Source organism: Rhincodon typus, chromosome 1, assembly GCF_021869965.1.
Source record: "Rhincodon typus isolate 14 chromosome 1, sRhiTyp1.1, whole genome shotgun sequence".
In the NCBI taxonomy this organism is placed as follows: domain Eukaryota; kingdom Metazoa; phylum Chordata; class Chondrichthyes; order Orectolobiformes; family Rhincodontidae; genus Rhincodon; species Rhincodon typus.
In genome coordinates, this window is record NC_063332.1 from 50518511 (window position 1) to 50542898 (window position 24388).

At 40.2% G+C, this 24388-nt stretch overlaps 1 protein-coding gene across 1 annotated transcript in view; it reads right to left on the reverse strand.

Annotated features, from left to right (window-relative positions):
* Nucleotides 1–24388, reverse strand: part of LOC109930073 (GTP-binding protein Rit2-like) — a 280539-nt gene that overhangs the window by 110524 nt on the left and 145627 nt on the right. The window contains exon 4 of the mRNA XM_048601306.1: nucleotides 19534–19725. Within this exon, the coding sequence (XP_048457263.1) occupies nucleotides 19534–19725 (192 nt within the window). The remainder of the gene's footprint in view (nucleotides 1–19533; nucleotides 19726–24388) is intronic.

Consider the following 24388-nt stretch of genomic DNA (forward strand, 5'->3'; position numbering starts at 1 on the left):
GACTGCCTTATGAGGAGAGGTGCAATAGTTTGGAGCTGTACACATTGGAATATAGAAGAATGAGAGGCAACATTTTTGAAACATACAAGATTCTTAGGAGACTTGACAGGGTAGATTAGGGCAGGTTGTTTCCCCTCGTGCGAAATTTTAGGGCCAGAGAGTGTCATCTCAGAATAAGGGGTTGCACATTTAATACAGAAATGAGGAGGAATTTGTTCTCTCAGAGGGTATGAATCTGGTTGTGTCATTAAATATTTTCACAGCTGATGAAGACAAATTTTTAATCATTAACGAAATCGAGGGTTCTGGCAGGAAAGTGGAGTTGAGGATGACCAAATCAGCATGATTTCATTAAATAGTGAAGCAGACTTGATAGGGTGAATGGCCTACTTCTATACCTACATCTTATGGTCAGAAATACAAAGCTCAATGAGCATCTCCGCTACTGAGCAACTCTGCAGCTATTCTGATTTTTCCGTAAATTGACCTGCATTTCTAAAACTGAAAGACTTCCCTTGTTTTAACAAAGTAAAGTAAACAGTTACATTCAGGCAAGGGGATTTGGAATAACATTTTTTAAACAAATCATAATTCAGCAAAACATGTCATCAGTTTCTCCCCTGAACATTTGGACTCGCTGTCTCAATGGTCTCCAAATTTTTTTTTGATATTTCAACCTTAATGAACTTTCCTTCCAGCGCAGAATGCATTTATGTGACTGAAAAATAAACAAGTTGAGTATTGTTCTTTCCAGGGCTGGTGTATCGTGATGCAGTCTTGCAAGCATTTTTAAGTTCGAACAGTACATTAGTTGGTATGGACGACGGCCCCTAACAATCAGTAAACCCATTTTTGAATGGACTATTTCCATGCCAGCACTATTTGTAACTTACAATTCAGCTAATCTGACATTTCTTTGTGCAATAGCACATCAATTATTGCATGGTTTCTTTTGTACAAGCTGTTACCAAATGGACTTTTAGCAGCAATAGATATTGATATGATAATTTAACTTCTCATTTATAACACTAGATTTCTGCTCATACTCTTTATCCACAGCTATCCTTTAACATTAGATTTAATTTTGGTGAGGAGGGATGAGCAAACTGTTTATGCACTTCCTATGTAATCCACATCTTCACAAGAAATTCCTGTTTTCCTCACTGGGGTACAATCAGGTCCAGATCCCACGAAATGCAAACTCACCACTTTATCAAATAGAAATGCCCACATCTCTTAATGCCTCAAAGATGTTGGTGGACACTATGTGCTCCCCCTGTAAGGACACCAAGGTATAAGCATAGCCATCAAAGAGGGGAAAACAGTAAGGAACAATGGCTCCTCATTAGTGCACTGCATGGACCTGTTCAGAACCCAGCTCTTCTTGTTTAATAAAGCCACCATGAAATCACCCATGTCTACAATAAACAAGCACTACCCACCAGAGGAAGTGCAACAATAACAAAAATAAGGGAGGGTAGAAAGAGAGGGAGCAGAACAGAATCATCTCTTAAATACAATGTCCATCACCTACTCTCAATCAGCTCTGGAGCTGTTCCAGTTCACCCTTAAAAGGGAGCTGTTTTTCTATTACGCTAATACCTGCTGGTGTGTGATGGGACAAGGCTACAGTCAACGAGCAGGTCAGGGGCAGTTGTTGACATTCAGTATGTAGGTCAGGGAAGACTGGAATCCCTCCTTTGTACACAGGTGTCATCCTCCTAAACTACTGCAGTAAAGATGGCAAGCATGGCCTCCCAAAACCACGCATCACGTGTGAGTTACAGGAAGAGTGAGTAAGTGAGAGTGTGAGGAAATCAGTGATTGTGATAAAGGGTCGAGTGAGGGTAAGAAGAGGAACGTACGGGTGGAGAAAGAGGAAGTGTTTGGTTGGAAAAGTGAGGGGATGTTTGTGCTGGGAGAGTTTGAGAATGAAGAATCATGTGAAAGAGAGAAAGAGGGTGTATGAGCAAGGAAGTGGGAATATGTGTGTGTAGATGTGTGACAGAGAAAGAATGCACATGTGTGCGTGTCTGATTGTTGGTGCATGTGCATGCGTATGTGTGTGGGAGAAGATGTGCGCGTATGAATTCTGAGAATGAGTGAGCCAGATTCACACAGGTACCCCCCACTCTCACCCCTCCTCCTCTCCAAAACCTCATATAAAACAACTGGGACAGGAAGAACACCCACACAGAAAGGCAACACTCTTCTCACTCCGATTTTTAGAACGTAGAACAGCACAGCACAGTACAGGCCCTTCGGCCCACGATGTTGTGCCAAACTTTTACACTAATCCTAAGGTCTATCTAACGTCCACCCCTATCTTATACTATCAAAGGCTTTTGATACTATCAAACACTTCTGTATGAACTCTCCCCTCCGCACCCCCCCACCTCACCCCACCCCTGAGGCCAGCTCAGATATTAGTTAACCCCAACTCTTGCACAAAACCTGTCCCCAACCCTTTCCTTCCTGTGTATCAGGTTTTGGGGCCAAGTATGTCTTTCACTAGTTCTACTTCTGAATCAAAATGGCAAGAAAAAGGTTTATTTGTTAGTTGTGGTGCTTGGCACATTTCAGTGCCCATTATTATCATCAATTGCCCATTGAATTAAATTATCAATTTATTGCTTTGGAATTGTTAGTTTTAAAATTTATTGTTACTGTTCTGTCAAACATTAGCTTTGTGAGATTTGATCACTGGCCCCTCCCCTCCCCACCTCAATTCACCCCCTTCTGAGGGAGGGAAAAGATGAAACATGCCCCCTCCCACCTCTCCATACGAAAATGTGAACACAATAAAACAGACAACCAAGGGGAAAAAGAATCCGGAAGAAGTAGAAAGAATATAGAAACATAGGGATTAGAAGGAAGAATATCATGTTAAGGAAGATCAATAAAAGGCCAAATGGTAAATCAAAAACTTTGGCTTCAGCAGTAGAAAATGGAAGTAAACACTGAAATATTCACATTTATTTTATTATATTGCAAATTTGATTAACTTAAATTAATTGTTCAATAATAAGGGCTGTCTAAATTTGTTTAATTGGAGCTTTGACCGTGGACGAATTTGAGTTAGCCAGTCAGGGATTACATAGGTGATGTGTTTACTCATTTCTTTTCTCATGGCAATTGAGCTGCTCTGCAAATCGTGATAGAAATCTGAGTTGTGTTATGAATGATTAATCCTGAACTGCCATCAGCAAATTGTGTGAGAAAAGTGAAGAGATTGTGGGATTTAGCTGCACGGGGATGGTTGGTGGGTGGCGGGGGCGGGGCATGGGTGGGGGTGGAGGGGTTGGGGGATGTCATTCTTAGATAGAGCTCAGCTTTCAGATGCCATTGGATAGGAGTTTGATTCTTAGATTAGGTTGGTGCTGGTAGCAGTTTAGGCTCATACTATGGGTTGGGCTTTCGGACACAGATGGATGACATGATCACAATGTGTGAGAATTATATAAAATGAGGCATCAAGGAAAATCAGTACATCTATAAACAGCAAGGATGCAGGAACTGTGAGGAAATAAAGAGACTCTGGGACAGAGTATCTCATACTCAAACAACTAGGACCTGCATCTGCAGTATCAGAGGATGTTTTTTGTCTAATATGTGACTACATTATTTGGCAGTTTGCGACACAATTGTATAGTCTGAGATTAGGGAGAGACCATCTGCAAGAATAGCAGAGGCAGTAGACATAGCTAAAGGCAGTCTCTGATTTATGGAACAGTTCACTGATGCATAGCGTTAGAAGAGTAAGCAGTGACGGTGAGAGGCTGTTCAGTGAAATTGCTGTCAGCTCCATGGAGCAAGAGAGAGGCTGGTAGGAAAAGAATGTGGTAGTAATGGGAGATTATAAAATCAGAAGATTAGGCAATTGTACTTTCAGTTATGATCAGCTGTCCTAAACAATATGTTGCCTCCTTAATATCAGGGCAAGCTAAATGATTTTTTAAAAAACATTTTAAACCCTGGGCAAATGAGGATAAACAAACCACAGCGGGGGGATTTAAACTAATATAACGTGGGTTGAAAAATCTCAGATGCAGACTGGAGGACAGCAGGATAAATACAACAATTGGAATCAAACTGCATACTTAGCTGAAATCAAATATTACCAATGGAGAAAGAGAAAGAAGGAGGCTTTGAACGAGCGAGAAAGCAAATGTTGTAAAAGTGACAATGGATAACAAAGAATTCAATGAGAGATGCAGAAAAGATAATAAAGAGAAAGGCTACAAAAAAGTTGAAGAGAATCAGATGTTACATGCAAAGCATTCAAAATAACTTTTGAAAAAATTTTGAAAAGGCATTAATTAATTGGGAATGATATGTTAGCAATGACAGAGGGCTGATTTAGGTTTGGATATCACTGGAAACTTAACATTTTTTGTTATTAGCTTTCCAGAAATGCAAGGAAAAGAAAGGATTGGTAAGTTGATAATGGCAGTAGAGGTGCTAGAATTTAAAATTCATATAAACAGAGTTAAGAAACAGGAAATAAAATGGTACAATTCTCAGTATACATTGCTGACCGGCAAACAATGGAATTGACATAGAAAGAGAGAAGGAGCTACCTGCAGACAGCTCAGAAAAGTCTATCTATAACAACAGCACAATAACAGTGGGATGTTTTATCTATCACAAAGTAAATAATGCATATAGTCAAAGTGGAGAACACTTTTTAGCATCTTTCTTTCAAATTTGTTCATCCATCATTTATTGCTGCGCAGTGATTGGCCCTCGATTAAAGTCAGAGGCTGCAACCAATTCAGAGGCAGTTAAGAATCAGCCACATTGCTGTGAGTCTGGAGTCTCATGCGGGTCAGACTGAGGGAGGTAGATTCCCTTCCCTAAAGAACACAGTAAACCAGATAGGTTTTACGACAATCAACAATAATAAGATGAATTGTTTAGTCCAATGTTATAATGGATTCAATTTTCACCATTTGCTGTGGTGGGATCTGAATCCATACCTCAAATCCATTCACCTGGGATTGTGGATTATTAGCCCAGGGACATTACCAACAAGCCACTGGCTCCCTCTGAATGTAGGTTACTTTCTAGCTCAGCACCTTTGCTAGTTAAACAAAGGTGCAATTTGGTTCTAGGAAGTGAAGTGGGGCAAATTTCTGATATAAGAGGAGGATAACACTTCACAAATATACTAATTGGTTTACGTAAAATGTGTAAATGGCTATTTGCTAAATGTGAAAAAAGAAACATAAAAGGCCAAAGAGAAAGGTGCTGGCTCAGAAAAAGACAGGAAACTTCTCTCAGTGAGAGGAGAAGGGACCTGACTCAAATAAACTGAACAGAAAAATAGGCAAACAGGCCAGCAGATCAACAGTGAGAACTCTAAAGTGAGAAAGATACAAGTTTTAAATGCTATTATAAAGTAAAACAAAGTGCAGCAAAGATTAGAGGAATGCAGAGAAAATGAATTAAAAAGTCTAAATTTGATCATGAGTGCAGAATCGAAGCATTGTAAATTAATTTCAGGCTTCATTGAAATAGATTTGCTGAATTGAGGGAACTTATTATTGAGCATAACTGGGTTGTAGATAAGGGTTTAAACTAAATAGTTGGGGGGGGTAGAGGGGTTCAGTTACAGGAAAATTATGGAAAGGATTAAAGGGGAGAGGTCTCAGCAGAGGTTATTAAAGTTTACAGGGCAAATAACAGAACAGAAAGTAAGGAAAGGGTCAGGAATCCAATCAAAGGCACAGCAGATAAGGGGACAACTGTGAGAAGGGAGGCAGACAACGCAGGACTAAGGTGTTGCACTTAAATTCACACAATATGCAAAACAAGGTAAATGAGCTTGTAGCATAGATTGAAATTGGCAAATACGGTGTCATAGGTATCACGGGGATCAGGGTTGGCAACAAAGACATGGGAGGAGCTGGTCAGAATTGATTGGAAAGAGAGCCTGGAAGGGAAGATGGTAGAGTAGCAATGGCAGGAGTTTCTGAGGGTAATTTGGGAGGCACAGCAGAAATTCATCCCAAGGAAAAAGAAACATACTAAGGGGAGGACGAGGCAACCATGGCTGATAAGAGAAGTCAGGAACAGCATAAAAGCAAAAGAAAAAAGCATACAATGTAGTGAAGTTTATTGGAAAGTCAGAGGATTGAGAAGCCTTTAAAAACAGCAGAGGACAACTAAAAATGCAATACGGTTGGGGGGTGGGGTGCGAGCGGGGAGGATGAAACATGGGTGTAAGCTAGCTAGTATCATAAAGAAGATTGCAAGAGTCTTTAGATATTAAAAAGTAAGAGAGAGAGGCAAGAGTAGACCCTAGACGACTAATTGAGGCTGGAGAAGTAGTAATGGGGAACAAAAAAATGAAGAAATTGTAAAAGTACTTTGTATCAGTTTTCACAGTGGAAGACATCAGCAACATACCAGAACTTCAGAGAGTCAGGAGGCAGAGGTGAGTGCAGTGGCCATCCACAAGGAGATGGTGCTTGGAAAGCAGAAAGGTCTGAAAGTAGACAAGACACCTGGAGCAGATGGATTAAACCCCAGAATTCTGAGGAATCTTTCAGGAATCATTGGAGTCAGAGAGGGTCCCAGAGAACTAGAAAATGGCCAATGTAACACCCCTGTTCAAGAAGGGAGGGAAGCTGAATACAGGAAACAATAGACTAGTTAGCCTGACCTCGTAAGATTTTAAGAGCCCATTATTAAAGTTGAGATTGTGGACTACTTGGCAGTGCATGGTAAAATAGAGCTGAGTCAGCATGGCTTCAGCAAGGGGAGGTTAGCCCGACAAATCTGTTAGAATTCGTTGAGGGCACAACAAGCAAGTTATGCAAAGGAGAGCCAGTGGAAATGATGTATTTGCATTCACAGGAGGCTGCTAAAAAGAATAAGACACCTTGGTATTAGGGGCAAAGTACTGGCATGGATAGAGGATTGGCTGGCTAGCAGAAGGCAGGATAAAGAGCAGGATAAAGGTATGGATAAAGGGGTCTTTTCAGGATGGCAGCCAGTGACCAGTGGAGTTCTGCAGGGATCAGTAGTAGTACCACAACTATTTACCTTATGCATGAACAACCTGGACAAAGGAACTGAGGCGTTGTTTGTAAAATTACTAGGTGACCCAAAAATAGGTGGAGGGGCAGGTAGCGTTGAGGAAGCGGGAAGGCTGCAGAAGGACTTGGGCAAGCTAGCAGAGTAGACAAAGATGCAGTAGATGGAATACAATGTGAGATTATACACTTTGGTAGAAAGAATAGAGGCATAGACTATTGTCTAAATGTGGAAAAGCTTCAGAAATTTGCAGCACAAAGGGACTCAGCAGGCTAGTTCAGGATTCTCTTAAGGTTAACATGCAGGTTCAGTTGGCAATTAGAAAGGCAAATGCAATGTTAACATTCATTTAAAAAGGGCTAGAATATAAGAGCAGGGTTGTACTACTGAGGCAATATAAGGCTTTGGTCAGACTGCATTTGGAACATTGTGAGCAGTTTTGGGCCCTGTATCTAAAGAAGGATGTGCTGGCATTGGGGGTGGGGGGCACGGTCCAGAGGAGGTGTAGCAGAGTAGCAGACAGGAAATGTTGAAGATTCAAGAAGATTCAAAAGAATTTAAAATAAACAGATAATATGAAAGGAAAAAAAAAGTTTTTAAATTGTTACCTCTTGGTTATAAGCTCTCAAGGATAAAAATAAAAGGACACTAATTATGGGGATGAAAGTGTGGCAGGTAAAACAAATAAATATTTTGTACTTGAGCCATAATTGAACTTCACAATTCCATAGTTTGAAACAAATGAAATTTACTCCACAGGAAATAAGTAAAACAAACATTACTGAATAAAAAATTGTCGTTGGTGAATATTTACACTTTATATCACTAAAACAATAATTTATACTTGAGACTAAAATCCTCAGCTCAATCTCCCCTGTTCCTTACGACTTTCCTAGAAAGTCTTTAACTTGTTATCTTCTCTTGAAGAATCCTTCACATTCTGGCATAAAAATCGAGGTGTAATATCTCTCTGGATTTCTCGGTGCTCCTGCTATCCTTTGCAGTAGAAGTTTTTATGGAGTCCTTCTCCTATCCATCAGCCAAATGACCCCTCTGAGAATTTCAGAAGTGTGTAAATTCCAGCTCCACCATGAGCTTTATTAACCTCTGGTTCAGTGTCACCAACTTGGAAAGAATTTTGATTTTCCACAGCCATTTTGATTCTGTAGCCGGAGTGTTCTATATTTTTAAAAAAACTGTTTGAAACAAAACCACGCTTAGAATCTAAAGTTAACCTCTGATTGACCTTGTTGCTAATGTATAACTCCAAGGCAGCTTTGTCACATGATCAGTTTCTGGAAGGAAGCTGCATCTAAAATATTGCTAAAAAGAGACACAATGCGTTTAGTCTCACACTTATCAAGACCTGCACACAAGAAACCAAGAAAGGGAAGAACAATTTTGTTAGCATGGAGATGCATCAAGAACTGTTGTCAATTTTAGTTGATTATACTCAGGCCAGGCAGGTAGACTCTGCATCACCATGGGAACACAGCAAGGATTGACTTGTTCCATAACCCTTTCCTCATTGAAAAAGGTGTAATGTATGGAGGAATTCCTTTTGTATACAAAGAAGAGAGTCCTGGAAGTGAATATATGGAAAGGCAGAAGAGGAGTGCTGCGGTATGATCTACTGAGACAACCACAGAAGGCAGCTAATTCCCACAACCCCAGTAAAAAGAAGACAAGGCAAGAAACAGACAAAGAGAAGAGCAAAAAGCTTTCACAAAAAGACAGAACCCAGGAGAACCAAAGAGATGCTGCCAGGTGTGCTGTTGATGAATTGTTTGAAAAGTCATACAGACCCAGAACTGTGATAAGGAAACTGTTGTGTCATTTGAATGACGAGATGGGGAGTCCCAATTCTACTGCCTGAAATATCATGGCCTGCTCTGTTTTTATTTTGATATCTTATTGTCAATCAAATGGATCTAACTGCAAGCCCTGATTTAACTGTTGTTAAGTTGGTTTCTGGTGTAATTCTAAGCATAATGAGGATTATCTTGTAAATGTTGTTCAATAGCAGAATTACATTTAATGTTGGAAATAGCATCCTGAGGTTTGCAAGCAGAAGCTGGTTGAACGTGACAAGCTGCCTACTGTAAGCAGTCAAAAGGACCTGCTGCTTGACATGGCTAGTCAGTTGTTAGATTTATGGCCTATATACTTGCCATCACACTGGTACTAAAATTCATATACCACATTACTCATCAGTGTGGTCGGCAAAGTATCATTTTGGCTTGATAGTAGCATGCTGTTAGTGAAGAATACAACTCATGGATTTACTGTAAAGTAGCAGCTTTGGATGGCTAGTTTCACCAGCTGTTGACTTTTCAGATACCTTTCCCTTCCTGGGTAAGCAAGGGTTGGCTGGGTACATTTCAGAGCCAAAATGGCAGCCTTAGACCCTTTCAAGAGTGTTTTTGACAATAATTCTTTCAACAAAACTGATCTCTCAAAGGGATTACTAATCCAACAAAAATATAGTTTCTTTTTGTCTTCCCAGTAACACATGGGCCATTGTAACAGAGGAAAAGGAATGGCTGTCATATTTCTGTGTATTCAAGTCCCACTCTAGGAATTTTTTGCCATGAAAGAACAGTGAATGGGTGTCGGTTTCAAGCCTGGATAAACAAGCCTGGAGGGTTATCAATAGGAAGAGCATCTGATTTTATAACCACTTGAGAAATTGAAACAAAAAGGGTTGACATGAAGGGTGATCATCCAGCATTGTTGTGATCTCAAGTAAAAAGCTGACGGAGGAAGGCACAAGGGGAGAGTCGGATTATCAGGGCACTAAAGGAGGTCATGAAATAATTGATTGAGGAAAAAGTATCAAAACAATATGTTCTGAAATATTGACTAAATCACAAGGCTACACACTAGTTAGGTGGAAGAATTTGGTGACAACAGGCTGTGACGATAAGTTTTCCATCCTACCTAACTATGCAAATTTTACCAAGGACTACAGAAAACCGAGGCCACGGACGGAATCTTCCAGGCTCGCCACAAGCGGGAAGAAAGATGAGAGGCAGAACATACTTGTGATCTAAAGTGTTGGTATTAAGTTAGAAGGAAGTTTCACCTGGGTTGACCTTCTTGATGGATTTAGGTTAAGAAGCTCATTAGCATGTCATGAATATGTAGCAAAATTCCAGATCGTTGGTATTATGTTCCTGACCACAGTCTGGTTAGCAATGAATGACTAAACCCTTCTTTTAGGATCCCAGCCATATGTATGAGAAATGCTTCTAGCCAGGTCAACTTCTCCCTGAGATAGTAAGAACTGCTGATACTGGAGTCAGAGATAACACAGTGTGGAGCTGGAGGAACACAGCAGGCCAGGCAGCATCCGAGGAGCAGGAAAGCTGACGTTTCGGGTTGGGACCCTTCTTCAGAAAAAACCTGAGGAAAGGTCACCAGACCCGAAATATTAAATCTGTTTTTTCCTTTACAGATACTGCCTGACCTGCTGAGCTTTTCCAGCAATTTTTGTTTTTGTTCCTGATTTACAGCATGCACAGTTCTTTCGATTTTTATGTAAGGAAGGCAGCCTGCCTGGGTCAAGGAGCCTGCTCAGCAGAGGGATGGACACTGGCTCCCAGCAGGAATGCTGTCCAGGCAGGTTGGTGGGGTGAAATAGAAACTCTAATGGTGCAGCTAAACATGGAATAGTTGGTGTCAGACAGTGATGAAACTAAATGGCTAGGTCTATTGGATCCTTGGAATTGAACATGGGCAACTAGAAAACAGCAGTGACACAGGCAAGTGGAACGAGGAAGGGTGGGAGCAGCACATTAGGATGAAGAAAATGAATGGTCTCATGAGGCCTGTTTGTGAGAGTGTCCAGGGGTAAGAAGTGATGTAAACTTCAGGCTGTGATGTCAATGGGTGTGGACACATAGGGAAAAGCAGGAAGAGCTAGGTTAAGAATGAACTGTTGCAATGTGAGTGAGAGGAGGTTGAAGGTTAACACAGAGGTGGCCAAAAGAAAATGAAGGGCTGTCTATGAGAAGAGTTGATATATCACAGGGGTAGGATTGAGTGTGAAGGAATAAAAAAATTTCATATGCACCATTGCATTTCACGTCAGTTCAGTAAGCCATGCCTTGTTGGTACTGTAAAGTGGAAGTGGGATGCACCCCATATACCCAAATATGTGCGAAATCAAACAGATACCAGCAAGAGGCACTACACTTAGTTAAGGAATGCCTGCTGCAGTGAGATACCCAGGATAGCACCATGAATCTCAGGTTTGAGACTCTCATCAAACCAAGATCCCAACCAGGTTGTGTTAAACAGTGAAGACTGAAGTGAAAGGGTAAATTATACTCAAACAACATTGTGGGGGAGTTCTAGTTATGCTTTTGGATTGTACTTACCAAGTTTATTTTTCACTTGTTACTTTAACAAAAATGTGAGGTAATATCTTCTGTTATGGAGTCCAGCATCAGGCATGGGCTAAGGTGTCATCTCCACTCAGTGACAGGTTGGGTTATCTCACAAATCACATGATTTTCAACTTATTACATATCCATGAAGTAGAACACAGATATTATAATTATTATAACATTAAATAGGTTCCCAAGAATGATAGGCATTAACTTATGAGGAGTGACTCTACAAATTAGGCCGGTTTTCTCTAGAATTTAGAAGGTTAAGGGGTGATCTGTTCAAAGTCTTCAAGATATTAACATGAAAAGTCAGTTCAGACAAGGATAAACTATTTCCATCTGTTTGGAGAATTGAGAACTAGTGGGCATAGTCTGAGACCAGTCTAGTCTCAATTATCAATAAAGTAATGGAATAGACTGCCAATAATGATATCAAGCAGCATTTGCAAAGGAGTATCTTGCTCACTGATGCTCAGTTTTGGTTCTGCAAGGGCCACTCCGCTCCTGACCTCAAATCCAGATATTAGGTGAGAGTGACTAACTGGCCCCAGTATGATGGCAGAATTTGACAGTGTGGTATCAAGGAACCCCAGCAAAACTTGAGGTGGTGGAATAAGGTGAAAACCCTCTTCACTAGCTGAAGTCGTACCAAATACAAAGGAAGATTGTTATGGTTGTTGAAGACCAGTCACTTAAGCTCCAGAATATTTCAGCAGCAGGTCTTCAAAGTAGTGCCCCAGGCCCAAATATTTTCAGCTACTTTATCAATAACCTTCCCTCCTTCACAATGTCAGAAGTGGAGAAGAAATTCACTGATGATTACACAATGTACATCACCGTTCACAGCTCTTCAAATACTTAAACAGTCTATGACCAAATGCAGCAAGACCTCGATAACATTCAGGTTTGGGTGGTAAGCCCAAAGCATAATTCACGCTACATATACATTAGGCAACAACCATTTCAAACAGGAGAAAAATCTAACCATCAGCCCTTTATATTCAATTGTATTACCATCACTCAATACCCTACTGTCAACATCCGGGGCTATACTTAACCAGAAACTGAACTGAATTAGCCATTTAAATATCATGGCTACAAGAAAAGGCCAAAGGGTAGGAATTCTGCAGCAAGTAATTCGCCTCTTGTTTCCCCAATTTTTGTCTACCTTCTACAAGGCACAAGCCAGGTGTGCTATGGAATAACGTCCACTTTCCTGAATGAACACATTTCCAAAAGACTCAAGAATCTTGACAACATCCACCACTGATTCGTTTTGAACAAGGGCCCTCCCAGCACGGGTTTGCACTTCCCACTGAGCTCTCCTCTGCTGCTGGGTAACAACCAGCAATGGGATGAGGAAATTAAGGGGGTATGAATTGCCTATTTGAGTATCTCAAGTGGGTCAGGAATACCCACAGGTCCTCCTGCCACAGACTTATTCAGGGTTGGAGTGAGAAGCTAATGAGTTCCCCATGTGCCATATTTCCATCTGATCAAATGCCCCCATTACTAACCTCACCACAGCAGGAAGACACTGAATTTCACCCATTACATCCACTGTGGGCATCACACCTGTAGCTCTAGGCCAGGAATAGCACACTTGTAAAACTGACCTTCCTATGGGATATCGCATAATCCAAGATACTGATTCAACTGTAGAATTTAACAATTAAGTTAAAGCTTCATGATGGAAAAACAGTAAAAGATTTTGCATGCAACATTTTACCAGATGGAAAACACACTCCATTTCTGCTTGCAACCTTAGCAATTTGAATTTATCTTCAATTCGATAAGACAACATGCAACCACATCCATTTTTGCTAAATTAAACCACTTTAAACAGCACAGCATATTGCAGATTGGCACATAATTATTTTATGGCCCATGAAACTAAAGTAATTGTTATTGTTCGGTTAATTAATCCTGATGATTACTCAATAATTGCTTAATTCATTCAATTTCAGTTTTCTTTGATACATGCTGCAACACGAATGCTTTCACAATGAAGGTGAACTTCTTCTGGGTTTCTTCAATCAACCCACAGTAATTTCGTGTTCATGCCCTGAAGTGGGGTTTCTGCCAAAGTTACAGCAATGAGTTGGAGAATCCCAAAGGCAATACCTCCCTGTGACTTCATACACAACCTGATACAAACCACAATGTCAACCTAATCCACATTGGGCCCTGTCACAGAGACTAACAGGAAAATGACTGCGGAAATCATAACAAAAGCAATGAATAATACATCAAAAGAACTGACTCTAGCTAGCAATAAAAAATGCACACAACACAGGAATACATAATGAGAAATTATTTGGTTATGAATATCTGCAAAAATCATTTATATGAAACAGGTAATTATAGATATTATGAAACAATTATTTTATTATATAGAGAACCACCAAATACATCTTTATTTTCCTTTCATTTGAAGTTAGTCCTGAAAATTGTTTAATCTAATCATTAAGTAGATCTAAAATTCCTATATCATCCTTGAAGATTAAGTGAAGTATAATATTATTTCATTAAATACTTCAAACACCAGGTATTCCTACATTGAAAATGATAATCCTGGTCCTTAATTCTGCCAGTAAATAACAGTTCAAAATGATTGTTTATCCAACTGCTATCTTTAAATTGACCAGGTCACGCTGACAGTGCTTGAAAGCATTTTTATTGTGCCAGTGAAATACTTCTATGCCCTAAAGAAATGATAGTCTGTGTCAGAATTTTAGCTGGTGAAGTGGGTAGTTCAACTCAACAGGTAATTCTCACTCCAGGGCCTGTCTCCTTCATGGGCAGTTCAGAGGCAGCCTCAGAGGTGGATAAGTCTGGAGGTTTGAAAGCCCACACTGGTTCTCTGAGACAAGGGCCCAGTTTTATAAAAGGCTCACTATCATCCGCTCCTAATCACACATCACTATCACCCACCATGTCACTTCATAATCCGCATTCCCTCTTGTGCCACCCCATGACCCTCTCTTCTACCTCCACAACCATAACACAGTATTCACGGTGGGCATAACACTGAGCTATATGAAGGTGAAATACATTAAACTTCGAACAAGCTAATACAACTCTTTTCCATATACAAAGAACAAAAGAACAATACAGCACAGGAACAAGCCCTTTGGCCCACCAAGACTGTGCCAACACATGATGCCTTTCTAAACTAAAAATTAAAACTAAAAAAACTTTTTGCCTCTCCACAGTCCATATCCCTCTATTGCCTGCCTGTTCATATATCTGTCAAGATGCCTATTAAACATTGCTAATGTATCTGCTTCTACCACCTCTTCTGGCAGTACATTCCAAGCACTCACCATCCTCTACGTAAAAAACTTGCCTTTCGCATGACTTTTAAACATATCCTTTTTTAACTTTAACCTATGTCCCCTTGCAATTGACATTTCTACCAACATTTCGACTCCAATTATCCATGCCTCTTATAATTTTGTAAACTTCTATCAAATCACCCCTCATCCTTCAACGTTCAAGTGAAAAGTGAGGTGACCAGAACTGTGCACAATATTCCAAATGTAGTCTCACTAAAATTCTAACACAGTGTGGAGCTGGAGGAATGCAGCAGGTCAGGCAGTACCAGAGGAATAGGAAAGTTGATGTTTCGGGTCAGGACCCTTCTTCTGAAGAAGGGTCTCGACCTGAAACATAAAGTTTCCTATTCCTCTGATGCTGCCTGACCTGCTGTGTTCCTCCAGCTCCACACTGTGTTATCTCTGACTCCAGCATCAGTAGTTCTTACAGTCTCTCACTAAAGTTTTAGACAGCTGCAACAGGATTTGCTAATTTTTATACTCTGTGCCCCGACCGACAAAGACAAACATGCTATAAGCCTTCTTGACCAACTTATCCCCTTGTTTTGCCACTTTCAGGGAAATGTGGACCTGTACGCCTAGATCCATATCCTTGTCCATGTTATTCATTTGATCAATAATATAATGCTTCAATGAAAAGTAGGGCCTTGGGTAGTGCTGCAGAACAGACAGATCTAGGGGTTCATGTACATAATTGTTTGAAGTTTGCATCACATGTAGACAGGGTGGCTAAGATGGCAGTTAGCATGTATGCCTTCATTGCTCAGACATTTGAATATAGGAGTTGGGACATCATTTTGAGGTTGTTCAGGATGTTGTTGAGGCCTCTTCTGGAGGATTGTAGCTAGTTCTGGTCGTGCTGTTACAGGAGGGATATTGTCCAGATTAAAGTCCACCTGCCATTTCTCCACCCATGTCTCCAGCCTATCTATATCCTGCTGAACCCTCTGGCAATCCTCCTCACTATCCACAACTCCCCCAATCTTTGTGTCATCCACAACCAATACTAAGCCGGCTACCTACATTCTTCTCCGAACCCTTATTATATACATTATAAACAACAGGGGTCTGAGCACTGATCCCTGTGGAACACCACGCATCACAGATCTCTAGTCAGAAAAAAAAACCCTTCCACTGCTACTCCCTGTCTTCCAAGGCTAAGCCATTTCTGTATCCATTTACCAGCTCACCGTGGATCCCATGTGACTTCACATGGCTGACACTTTGACTCTCCCTGCTGTACAACAGTGCCAGTCGTGCTGTCACTGATCTGGCTGCTGCTGCTGGTTTCCCCTGAGAGGCCATTCCCACCAACAGTATCCGAAACAGTATATTTGTTTGAGGGACCACAGGGAACCCCTGTACTACCTGTCCATGTTTACTAGTCATCCTAGTCACCCAACCTTTTTGTGCCTGTGTAGCCCTTATGTTTGGTGTGATGAACTTACCAAATGTGTTATCCATGACATTCTCAGTCTCATGAATGTTCCACAGTGAATCCATCCGCAGTTCCATGCGCTTCATGTGGTCAATCATAAACAGCAGCTGAACACACTTCCTAGATACGTGGTCACCGTGGACCCTGATTTCCCATGTATTGCAGGAGGAGCTTTCCTCAGGACTGAGAACTACCAACTAAATCAACCTTATTAACTATAGACAATAATACAGGAACTGATTACACAATCTAAATCACTTGTCACCAAACTCAGGTCTTTCATAGAGTCATAGAGTCGTACAGCACAGAAACAGACCCTTCAGTCCAACCAGTCCACGCCAACCATAATCCCAAACTAAACTAGTCTCACTTGTCTATCACTGCCACGTGTTATTCCTAGCAGACTATAATTACAATAAATAAATTCTTTACCTCTTTCTTGACATTACTCACTCAGTGTGCAAACCTGGTTCCTGAGCAGCCAAGCCCATGTCACTTTTTGAGTCATGACATCACCCCTCAACCTCCACCCTCAATTTAACTCCTATATCTGACTGACCCCACTCCTCAGGTATTTATCCTGCTGTTCACCTCCGGGTTCGCTCTGACTGACCCCGCTCCTCAGGTATTTATTCTGCTGTTCACTCCCAGGTTTGCTCTGACTGACCCCGCTCTTCAGGTATTTATCCTGCTGTTCACCTCCAGGTTCGCTTTGACAGACCCCGCTCCTCAGGTATTTATCCTGCTGTTCACCCCCAGGTTTGCTCTGACTGACCCTGCTCCTCAGGTATTTATTCTGTTGCTGCTGTTCACATCTCAAACAAAGAGACCTTGGGTTGCAGGTTCATAGTTCCTTGAAAGTGGAGTCGCAGGTAGATAGGACAGTGAAGAAGGCATTTGGCATGTTTGCCTTTATTGGTCAGTGCATTGAACATGGTTTAGGTTAGATGGGCTTCAGATTGGTTTCACAGGTCGGCACAACATCGAGGGCCGAAGGGCCTGTACTGTGCTGTAATGTTCTTTGAAGTTGGGAGGTCATGTTGTGGCTGTACAGGACAGTAGTTAGGATACTTTTGGAATACTGTGTGCAATTCTGGTCTCCCTGCTACAGGAAGGGTGTTGTGAAACTCAAAGAGGTTCAGAAAAGAATTACAAGGATGTTGCCAGGGTTGGAGGATTTGAGCTAAAGGGAGAGGCTGAATAGGCTGAGGCTATTTTCCCCGGAGCATTGGAGGCTGAGAGGCGACCTTATAGGGGTTTATAAAATCATGAGGGGCATGGATAGGGTGAATAGCCAAGGCCTTTTCCCCAGTGTGGGGGAGTCTAAAACTAGAGGGCATAGATTTATGGTGAGAGGGGAAAGATTTAAAAGGGACCTAAGGGGCAACTTTTTTACGCAGAGTGGTATGCGTATGGAACGAGCTGCCAGAGAAGGTGGTGGAGACTGGTACAATAACAACATTTAAAAGGCATCTGGATGGGTACATGAATAGGAAGGGTTTAGAGGCATATGGGCCAAATGCTGGCAAATGGGACGAGATTAATTTAGGATATCTGGTTGGCATGGATGAGTTGGACTGAAGTGTTTGTTTTCGTGCTGTATATCTCTCTGACTCTGATACCTAGGCTTGCTCTGACTGACCTCACTCCTCAGGTATTTATTCTGCTGCCACTGCTGCTATTCATCCCCAGGTTCACTCTCCTTTGCTCTCTTGCTGCTGCTGCTGTTAGTTCTCAGGCCATTACACACTTATTACAGTAAACAAAATTTAATAACAAATGGTTAATTTACTCTCAAGTAGTTAATTTGTTATAAAAATAAAGACTTCTATTTGGTAACCACAAAAAAGGTAGCTAATCTTTTAACAGCCTTTTAGAACTGTCAATCAAAATGTAAACTCAGCCCTCCTTCTGAGATAAGTAGCTTAGACCATTGAAACTCAGCCAAATATAATGGGTTTTCCTTGGAATAAACACTAATGAAGTCTATTATATTTGCAGAAACCAATGATAATAACTTTTGTCAATGCATTCCACAAATTGTATAATTACACTTTACATCAATTCAAAATATAGGGAATTTTCTGTCTTACAAATACCCAGGAAGTTTCCCAGTCTTTCGGAAGAGATATATGGAAGAAATGTTCTGTGTCAGAACATTATACAGTCACTCTTTGAGGTATTGTTGTGTAACTTGCACTTTTGGTAGACCAGACAAAAGAGGTGTCGATCCTTAATTTCACAGAGAACATTATTGGTTGTCTCCATTTCAAACAGTGCAAAACCAATTCCCAGCTATTTTATCATTAATTTTGTTTGTGAAATCAATTGATTAAACAAGGTCTGTGCTGGATTTTGGCTAAATAGGTGGAGAACTCTGAAATGGCAGTTACGCAATAAGCATATTACACACTGCATGCTCCCAGACTCTACAGTCCTGGTTAGTAGAGTGGACCTTCCATTATCAAATCCTAATCCCTGCTCTATGGCTCTTATCAATCATATTTTGACTGGGGTATCACTGTAATTAGGTAAGATGAACTGGTGGGTCTTTATTGATCTGAGGCTTATCTAATTGAGGGATTTTTAATATATATTCACATATACATTCTTCAGAAGATGTTGGCATCACTGGCTAGGCCAGCATTCATTGCCCAGAGAGCAGTTGAGAGTCAATCACATTGCTGTGAGTCTGCAGTCACATGTAGACCAGAACAGGTAAGGATAGCAGTTTCCTTCCCTAAAGGGCATAAGTGAACCAGATGGGATTTTATTGACAATCAACAATGGTCTCATGATCATCATCAGACTTATGATTTCAGATTTTTACTGAATTCAAATTCCACCAGCTGCCATAGTTGGATTTGATCAGGTCCCTGGAACATTACCTGGGTGTCTGGATTAATTGCCTAGTGATAATAACACTAGGCCATCACCTCCCCTACATGAAAAAATAAACCCCAAAATCTAAAATTCCATTATCTGATTTCAGAGAACAAATGTGTGACTGCTGAATTATAGTCGGCCTCTGATTGTAATTTCTTTTTACAGCCTTATTTTTTTTTCCCAAATCACTGAAAATCTCACCTTGTGTATGTAAAAAAAAATAACTAGAAGCTTCAACTGACTAAAACGAGGTGAAAATAAAAAAAATTCTAAAATATAAGCTAATTTTATCTTTGATTAAAATGAAAGCTACTCTTTAACCAGACTATATTGCTAAGATTTCCGCAAAATAAAGGAAAACTCTCAAGTCCACATTAAAGTACAAATTTTGAAGGATAACTGCAAATGGCATGCTTACTAAGCAGAGCTTCCTTACCTGCCTGTACTCTTCCAAGTCCGTTTTGTTTCCAACCAAAACTATTGGGATATCAAATGTGTGTCGAACATGATAGATGAGTTCCTTGAACTCTGCAGCTTCTTGGAATGATCGGCGATCAGTGATGGAATAACAGATTATAAAACCCTCTCCACCTCGCATGTATTGGTCCCTCATGGCTGTGAATTCTGCCTGAAATCAAAAATCAAAAACACAAAAGAAAAATACTGATACCAATTCAGCCCTAAGAACACAGTGACCCGATGCTGAACCGCTGTCAAACACAAAAACACAAAGAACTGTGGCTGCTGGCAATCAGAAAGAAACAAATAAATCGCTGGGAAATCTCAGCAGGTCTGGCAGCATCTGTGGAGAGAAAGCAGAGTTAATGTTTCGGGTCCGGTGTCAATGGGCTCAGCGCCTGCTGAAATCTTCCCAGCAATTTCTGTTTGTTTGTGACTTTAACTGCAGTCTTCAGACCTTACTGTGCAATGTGAGATGTAAACTTTCTAACAGACATTCAAGAGTAAAAACCTATCATTGTGCTCATGTTATATTTGGAAAACGGGATTAGCTCTTCTAGGACAGGGCCATACAGATCATGACGATTCCAGATTGATCCCCCTTGTCTATATTGGGTTAAATGAACTTCATTAGTTTATGGTAAATGGACCATAATTATTTGTAGAATTTTTACATTAATGAAGGACGAAATGCAAATATTATTCACAAGCATGAATGCAACCCAATGATCTGCATGAAATTGTAAATCATTGGATTCACAGACTGTTGGCAAACAAGCCTCAAAATAATGCACTCTGCTATTTGGCGGTTTTGCTTGTTATGATAAGTGCTGATTTTAAAAAAAACATACATTGAGGTTAATGCATCTGATAATTGAAGCAAAAACAAAGTTGCTGGAAAAGCCCAGCAGGTTTGGCAGCATCTGTGAAGGGAAAAAACAGAGTTAACGTTTCGGGTCCGGTGACCCTTCCTCAGCACCGGACCCGAAACGTTAACTGTTTTTACCTTCACAGATGCTGCCCCCAGATCTGCTGGGCTTTGCCAGCAACTTTGTTTCTGTTCCTGATTTACAGCATCCACAGTTCTTCCGGTTTTTATTTTGAAAACTGAAGCCCCTGGTGTATTTTGTATAAGGTAGTAAGATATACGTTTCACCCAATTTCATAATGCCATATAGAATTGGTGGGATAAGGCACAACATTGTAGAATCTTGTGGATTGAAGACCTGTATTCATAGATCTCCTCATAGATTAAGGAACAAAGTTTATCTTGCTAATGTAACTTGTCCCTCACTGCTATCAAGCAATAAACTGTACCTTGTTTAGGTTAAAGCTTTTTGTTATTTAGTCTCAGTTGGTTGCAGCAAACTCTCCCAACCACAGTCTGCCAGAGGTTAGCATTCAAAACCGAGTACAATATTTTATTAGCATTGCAATCAAAAGCACTGCTGGAATTGTACTGAGTATTAAAGGCTGTAAGAACAATAATTGACAAAACGAATGAAAATAAAAAGCTAAAAACCTGACTCAGATTACTTTTCTTTAAACAACATACGTATGTTCTTTCCAAACCTTTAACCTTTATGGCACTGTTAATGAGAAAACACTGTAAACTTAGGTAATTTGCATTGCACAAAAAAAATAAAATTTGAATGACATTCCCATGTCAAACTTGTAAAGTTTCTAGTACTGGATTAGTTTTGTCTTTCTTTTCAACTATTGATTTTCATACAATGTTCACATTTCATGCATGGTTCCTGCTAGGAGTGAATATTAGGCTTAGGGACGTAGTGATTGTAATGAGGTTAGCAAGGGGACCTCATAGAATATGAGTTCTCTGATTGGGGTTGTTAATCTGGTCCAATGAGGGAGCCCTGGCTGACAAACAAGAACAGGAGTATCAGATATCCTCATTGCTCTGAAAGCCAGATCTGAGGGAGCTGGATCAGTGTCAAGGACTTCCAATGTGTAAATAAAGGGTGACTTGGTGACAGGATACTAATCTTTGTGGAGTTATTTCAATGGACGTACTAGAACAGTAAAGCATAGTTTCATTCAAATAAATGATGCAAATAAGGTTTAAAATAAACAAAGCAAGGGAGATATTCAATGTTAAATTACTGAAAATAAAGTTGTGAATAGAGTAGGAAGGGATACCAAAAGGAAAGGGAAAAGAAAAGCTTTCCCAGGTCTTACCGTGGTACGAAGCTATTAGTAACATTGGAACTTTAGAACAGTGCAGAAATCCAATGGTTTTCTGTGCAGTATCTCTGCTGCTAACTCCTTTCCAATTGCAAACAGTTGAGAACTTCAATTCTAATGTTGGTTAAAAATCAGGGGAAAATTAACACTTTGTCAAATAATGTGTAACTGGGATCATAACAGAATACTGAGTTCATGACTCAATGTCTTCACAGGCCTGCAAAAGATAATTTTATCATTTTAGAATTTCAAATGTTTTCATGATGATCAAAAAATTTAGATATTTTTTAAAAAACATTTTTAAAAACCTCAATGTCTATTTTGCACAGTGATAAGTTTGTTTCAATATCTGAAGATTTTAAATTGAAAGTGAAAGACTCACACTGCTGTGTGTGAATGTTTCAAATTAATTGATTAGATTTAGATTTTATTGTCATGTGTACTCAAATACAGAAGTACAGGAGTACATACAAAAGTGTATACTGTTGCCACAAATGGTGCCTTCTTAGGTACCAAGGTACCTTGGTACAAAAAAACTTAGGTACAAAGTAGTTAGAGAAATGAGAGTTAAAAAGTTAAGCATTACTTCATAGACTAAGTAGAAAAATAAAGAAATAAGTTAATAATAAACATTAAAGTCCTTTGTAGTTTAAACTAGGAAAATAAAGAAATAAGTTAAAAGTTCAACAGTTTTCGGCGAGTCCTCTGCTTGTCTCCTCTCTGGGAGACCTCAGCTGCCATGAGTTGCTGAGAAACCAGGCTGCAAACTGCCACAAACTGCTGAGAGACCAGGCTGGGACCCACCACGAGCCACCGAGAATCCAGGCTGAGACCTGTCATGAGCCACTGAGAGACCAGGCTGGGACCACCACAAGAGGCCAAGAGACCAGGCCGAGACCCGCCATGGTGGAGGTGAACACCAAGAGGGGGAAAACACCAAAATGGAGACAAAAAGAGAAAAAAGGGAAAAGAAAGAGAAGGAAATGTGAAATAAGCAGGAGGAGCAGAAGAGCTCCAGTTGGAGCATTCTACTCCACCGACATCTGGATTTTCTCTCTGTGTGCTGTCATCACCACTTCTGCATTCTAAGGTTGCCCCTTGACTTGGTGCCAGGTTTAAATTGTCATCTGGGAAAGAGGCAAACCATGGCACAAAGGCTACTAGATCATAACAGGCAGATTTATTTGCAGCAAACGTCATGAACTCTGCTTCACTGCTAACTGCACATTCCAGCCATTGAATTTTCCTTTGTTATTAATTTTCAAAAAGTAAATATCTAACATGAAAGTTAGTTTATATTATCAAGAATATTTCAAAAATCTGAATAGAATTATTTATGTAATTATACTGGAAAAATTGTTTACAATGATTTAACAACACAAAAATGAAGGTGTTAGATAAAAAAATCTAAAAATAATACAGAAATTCAGAAATTGTAAAGACAGGTCATTATTTAATCATGAAGCAAATTTCTCTCTACCATGTTCACTTTTGTGTTTTCATTATAATTGCTAACCTCTAAATGCAATCAGATATAGACTCTTCTTAGATCTATTTTAATTCATTCACCACTATCACTTCATTAAAGTTCCAGTTCTTTGAGGGTTGCACTGACATCTATAGCATTCAGACCAAAGTCATTATTATTGTAGTGTTGCATAAAAAGCATGTTTGGCTTGAAAGTTTAAAGCCATTTCTCTCTCCACAGAAGCTGTCAGAATAGCTGAGGAGTTGCTGCACACTTTCATTTTACTTCCAATTTTCAAAATTCATATTTCCAGCATTTTGCTTTTACTTCATCACTATCTCTGCTGACTTGATCTTGAACTCTAGCACTAAAATTTAATTAATTAGCGGAATGTGATCATCGCAGGTAAGGCCACCAATTATAGCCCATCCCTAATTGCTCAAAAAGGTGGTGGTAAGTGTCTTCAAGTTCCAGGATTTTGACCCAATGACAGTGAATAAATGGTGATATAGGTCCAAGTAAAGATGGCGTGTGACTTGGAGAATGCTAGCAGGTGGTGGTGTTACCTTGCATCTGCTATCCTTGTCCTTCTAGGTGGTCGAGGTTTGTGAGTTTGAAAGATGCTGTCAAAAGAGGCTTAGTGAGTAGCTGCCATGCACCTTGTCAATGGTTCACACTACGGCCGCTATGCTTCACTGGTGGAGTGAGCGAATGGCATGTTGATCATGGGGGTTGCTTTGTCTTGTTGTGGTTTGTTGGAACTGCACTCACCTAGGCAAGTGGGGACTGTTCCATGATACTCCTAACTTGTATCACATACTTTGAGAAGACAGGACGGTGGTTACTCATCACAGACTTTGCAGTCTCTGACCTGCTCTTGTAGTCACAGCATTTATATGGCTAGTCCAGTTGGGTTTCTGGTCATGATTAGTTTAGCAGTTTAATCTTTCAGATTAATTTGCAGATGGATAGCATTTGCTTGGCTCCCATAGCTCTGGATAACAGAGTTACATTCTTTATTAAACTTCATTGTCAGATCATTTATCTGACTGCTTATTCCTAATATTTTGACACATTAAATAAAAACTGAAAAAACTGTGGGTACTGTAAATCAAGAACAAAAACAGACATTGCTGGAAAAGCTCATCAGGTCTGGCAGCAT